The sequence below is a fragment of the Oncorhynchus masou genome, chromosome 22, assembly GCF_036934945.1.
Source record: "Oncorhynchus masou masou isolate Uvic2021 chromosome 22, UVic_Omas_1.1, whole genome shotgun sequence".
NCBI lineage: Eukaryota > Metazoa > Chordata > Actinopteri > Salmoniformes > Salmonidae > Oncorhynchus > Oncorhynchus masou.
This window is the reverse complement of record NC_088233.1, coordinates 8,829,816-8,834,815: the sequence shown is the minus strand read 5'-3', so window position 1 is coordinate 8,834,815 and position 5,000 is coordinate 8,829,816. Positions and strand designations below refer to the sequence as shown.

Here is a 5,000-nt window from a genome sequence, read left to right as displayed (position 1 = left end):
TGTTACCTGTGAATTTATTTTCTGCACAATTGAGAGGGCTATTCCGGTTTAAGACCTCTCTCATTGGCTGATACACTACTCCCTGACCTCTCTGATTGGCTGTTGCTGGTACTCTCTGATAGGGTTGGGCCAAATGTTCATACTGTCATATTGTTTCTTTACCATACCGGGGTATACAGTTTTATACCGGAAGTGTAAACAAGGGGTGATATTTGTTTTTTACGCAAAAAACTATTTAGGCAACAGGGCTCTTGATCCAGAAGGGGATTGAACGTCTCTGCTGTAACCAAGAAGCTTGATCTTGACATCTCGACACTTAGCTAGCAATTTTGCAAACCACATGCATAGCTGGAGCCCTGAGCTGGATATCATTTGACACATCTTAGATTTCTTATAGCTTTCCTTAACTTAGCAGGCACCCCCACATACACTGTATTTAACATTATAGAAAATCATACAGTCGGTATTTCGAAATACCCCGTTATACGGTATAAACGCCCAAGCCTACTCTCTGACCTCTGATTGGCTGCTCCTCTGCTCCTACAGGAAGTCCTTTCACGGTGAAGGTAACAGGAGAAGGAAGAATGAAGGAGAGCATCACCAGGAAGAGAACAGCCCCCTCCATCGCCTCTGTCGGCAGCGCCTGTGGCCTCAACCTGAAAATCCCTGGTGAGCACAGCCTAAACATGATCACACTGTGATATTACACTCATGGTGCTGTCATAGCGCTGACGTACCCCACATTGCTGTATTGATATCATTTATAAAATGACAGCAATGGTGGTTGTTATCCCTATCAACTTTCAATCAACTTCCATACAGCTACGAGTTAGCTAGCTTCTTCCATACAGCTACGAGTTAGCTAGCTTCTTTCATACAGCTACAAGCTAGCTAGCTTAAAAGCTAAGTTAGCTAGTTTCTTCCATACAGCTACGAGTTAGCTAGCTTCTTTCATACAGCTACAAGCTAGCTAGCTTAAAAGCTAAGTTAGCTAGTTTCTTCCATACAGCTACGAGTTAGCTAGCTTCTTTCATACAGCTACGAGTTAGCTAGCTTCTTTCATACAGCTACAAGCTAGCTAGCTTAAAAGCTAAGTTAGCTAGTTTCTTCCATACAGCTATGAGTTAGCTAGTTTCTTCCATACAGCTACGAGTTAGCTAGCTTCTTTCATACAGCTACAAGCTAGCTAGCTTATAAGCTAAGTTAGCTAGCATGAGTCTTCAAGTATTGCTTGTGTCTAAGACTAAACCAAACACTTAACCTCCCTGCTCTCTCTCCACCAATAGGAAACTGGTTCCAGATGGTGTCAGCCCAGGAGAGGATGACTCGTACGTTCACACGCAGCAGCCACACGTACACGCGCACAGAGCGCACGGAGATCAGCAAGATGAGGGGCGGAGAGACGAAGAGGGAGGTGAGGGTAGAGGAGAGCACCCAGATGGGAGGAGCAGGAGGAGGCAGTCCCTTCAGAGATGTGTTTGGAGACTTCCTGGGCAGAGAGAGTCTGGCTAGCTTCGCTGGTATACCCGCTACAGCCACACCAACACCTGGTGAGAATGAATGAAGAAATAACATGACTAACATTTCTCTGTTGCACTTGTTCTTCTTTACTCCCAATATCACTGATCTCGGTACAGTAGCAGCTCATTTCGAGAAGGTTTTACTTTACAATGATCATGATCGATATAGAATTGTTTTACTTACTTTAGTTGAATGTATGGATTGTAAGTCGCTCTGGATAAGAGTAAAAATATAGTATTGTAAATGGAAAAACAACACGCCTTCCAGCCAGTCTGACACCTCTCTTCCCCCTCCCCTCCTCCCTCCACTCTCCCCCAGGTGAGACAGTTACCCAGGGTAGTATGACAGCCCAGGTGACCAGCCCCGGGGGTAAAACAGAACAGGCAGAGATCGTAGATGGAGGAGATAGCACCTACAGCGTCCGCTTCGTACCCCAGGAGATGGGGGCACACACGGTCAACGTGAAGTACAGCGGGCAGCATGTCCCCGGAAGTCCCTTCCAGTTCACTGTTGGGCCCATGGGAGAAGGAGGGTCCCACAAGGTCCGGGCCGGAGGCACTGGGCTGGAGAGAGGAGTGGCAGGAGTACCAAGTAAGTAGTTTGACCTGGCTGCCTGTGTCTCGATGAAAACCCAGTTAATCGATGAACCTGTCTTTTCCTGTCGTCGTACCAACAGTCATTTTGCAGATGGCAGCTATTTGGAAGAATGTTTAACTTTCAATAAGTGATTTTTTCCCCCCCTTTGCTTTAGTTGAATGTGTTATCTACTTTAGTTGAATGTGTTGTCTACTTTAGTTGAACCAGGTTTTAACATGTCTGCGTGTCTCCTCTCTCTCCCTCCCTCTCTCGTTCTCTCTCTCTCCCTCCCTCTCTCGTTCTCTCTCTCTCCCTCTCTCGTTCTCTCTCCCTCCCTCTCTCGTTCTCTCTCCCTCTCTCTCTCGTTCTCTCTCCCTCCCTCTCTCGTTCTCTCCGTAGCTGAGTTCAGTATCTGGACGCGTGAGGCTGGTGCAGGAGGTCTGTCCATCGCTGTAGAGGGGCCCAGTAAGGCTGAGATCTCATTTGAAGACAGAAAGGATGGATCCTGTGGGGTGGCCTACATCGTTCAGGAGCCAGGTGAGATAGTACCCCCCGTAGCCCCATCTAGCCCCACCTAACCATATCTAGCCCCATCGGTCTCTCCCTCCCTCTCTGTCATCTCTCTCTGTCTTCTAGCCCCATCTAACCCCATCTAGCCCCACCTAACCATATCTAGCCCCATCGGTCTCTCCCTCCCTCTCTGTCATCTCTCTCTGTCTTCTAGCCCCATCTAACCCCATCTAGCCCCATCTAGCCCCATCTAACCCCATCTAGCCCCATCTAACCCCATCTAGCCCCACCTAGCCCAATCTAGCCTCATCTAACCCCATCTAACCCCATCTAACCCCATCTAGCCCCACCTAGCCCAATCTAGCCCCATCTAACCCCATCTAGCCCCATCTAACCCCATCTAGCCCCACCTAGCCCCACCTAGCCCAATCTAGCCTCATCTAACCCCATCTAGCCCCACCTAGCCCAATCTAGCCCCATCTAACCCCATCTAGCCCCATCTAACCCCATCTAGCTCCAAGGACCAACTGTTATTTACAGTGGCTTGCAAAAGTATTCAACCCCGTTGGCATTTTTCCTATTTTGTTGCCTTACAGCCTGAAAACACAACATGCCTACCACTTTGAAGATGCATAATATTTGTTATTGTGAAACAAACAAAAAAAATTAGATGAAAAAACAGAACTTGAGCGTGCATAACTATTCACCCCCAGAAAGTCAATACTTTGTAGAGCCACCTTTTGCAGAAATGACAGCTGCAAGTCTCATGGGGTATCTCTATAAGCTTGGCACATCTAGCCACTGGGATTTATGACCATTCTGTAAGGCAAAACTGCTCAAGCTCCTTCAAGTTGAATGGGTTCCGCTGGTGTACAGCAATCTTTATGTCATACCACAGATTCTCAATTGGATTGAGGCCTGAGCTTTGACGAGGCCATTCCAAGACATTTAAATGTTCAACTTAAACCACTAGTGTTGCTTTAGCAGTATGCTTAGGGTCATTGTCCTGCTGGAAGGTGAACCTCCGTCCCAGTCTCAAATCTCTGGAAGACTGAAACAGATTCCCCGCAAGAATGTCCCTGTATTTAGCACCATCCATCATTCCTTCAATTCTGACCAGTTTTACCAGTCCCTGCTGATGAAAAACATCCCCACAGCATGATGCTGCCACCATCATACTTCACTGTGGGGATGGTATTCTCGGGGTGATAAGAGGGGTTGGGTTTGCGCCAGACATAGCGTTTTCCTTGATGTCCAAAAAGCTCAATTTTAGTCTCATCAGACCAGAGTACCTTCTTCCATATGTTTGGGGAGTTTCCCATGTGCCTTTTGTCGAACACCAAACGTGCTTGCTTATTTTTTTCTTTAAACAATGGCTTTTTTCTGGCCACTTCCGTAAAGCCTAGCTCTGTGGAGAGTATGACTTAAAGTGGTCCTATGGACAAATACTCCAATCTCCCCTGTGGAGCTTTGCAGCTCATTCAAGTTTATCTTTGGTCTCTTTGTTGTCTCTCTGATTAATGCCCTCCTTGTCAGGTCTGTGAGTTTTGGTGGACAGGCCCTCTGTTGGCAGGTTTGTTGTGGTGCCATATTCTTTCAATTTTTTAATAATGGATTTATTGGTGCTCCGTGGGATGTTCAAAGATATTTTTTTATAACCCAACCCTGATCTGTACTTCTCCACAACTTTGTCGCTGACCTGTTTGGAGAGCTCCTTGGTCTTCATGGTGCCCCTTGCTTAATGGTGTTGTAGACTCTGGGACCTTTCAGAACAGGTGTATATATACTGAGCTCATGTGACAGATCATGTAACACTTAGATTGCACACAGGTGGCCTTTATTTAACTAATTATGTGACTTCTGAAGGTAATTGGTTGCACCAGATCTTATTGAGGAGCTTCATAGTAAAGGGGGTGAATACCTATGCACGCACCACTTTTCCGTTTTACATAAAACAATTAAAAAATGCACTTTTAAAAAAACAAACATTTAATTTCACCAATTTGGCCTATTTTGTGTATGTCCATTACATGAAATCCAAATAAAAATTTATTCAAATTACAGGTTGTAATGCAACAAAATAGGAAAATGGCAAGGGGGTGAATACTTTTGCATGGCGCTGTACACCATGTCTATCTCCTTCTCCCTACATGAGAATCATCTGATCGTACTGATTGTACTGTTATTCTGGTATCTAACCGCTGGTTCCTCTCTGCGTTTGTGTTCTCAGGTGACTATGAAGTGTCTATCAAGTTCAACAACGAGCACATCCCCGACAGCCCCTTCATCGTTCCCATAGCAACGCTGTCTGACGAGGCACGCAGACTCACTGTCACCAGCCTACAGGTAGGAACACACACGCACGCGCGCACACACACACACACACACACACA

At 46.2% G+C, this 5,000-nt stretch overlaps 1 protein-coding gene across 1 annotated transcript in view; it reads left to right on the top strand.

Moving 5' to 3' along the window:
• LOC135508962 (filamin-C-like) overlaps window positions 1–5,000 on the top strand; it is a 47,912-nt gene that overhangs the window by 37,740 nt on the left and 5,172 nt on the right. The window contains exons 34-38 of the mRNA XM_064929200.1: window positions 547–669; window positions 1,287–1,550; window positions 1,840–2,112; window positions 2,497–2,634; window positions 4,838–4,953. Coding sequence (XP_064785272.1) covers window positions 547–669; window positions 1,287–1,550; window positions 1,840–2,112; window positions 2,497–2,634; window positions 4,838–4,953 — 914 coding nt within the window. The remainder of the gene's footprint in view (window positions 1–546; window positions 670–1,286; window positions 1,551–1,839; window positions 2,113–2,496; window positions 2,635–4,837; window positions 4,954–5,000) is intronic.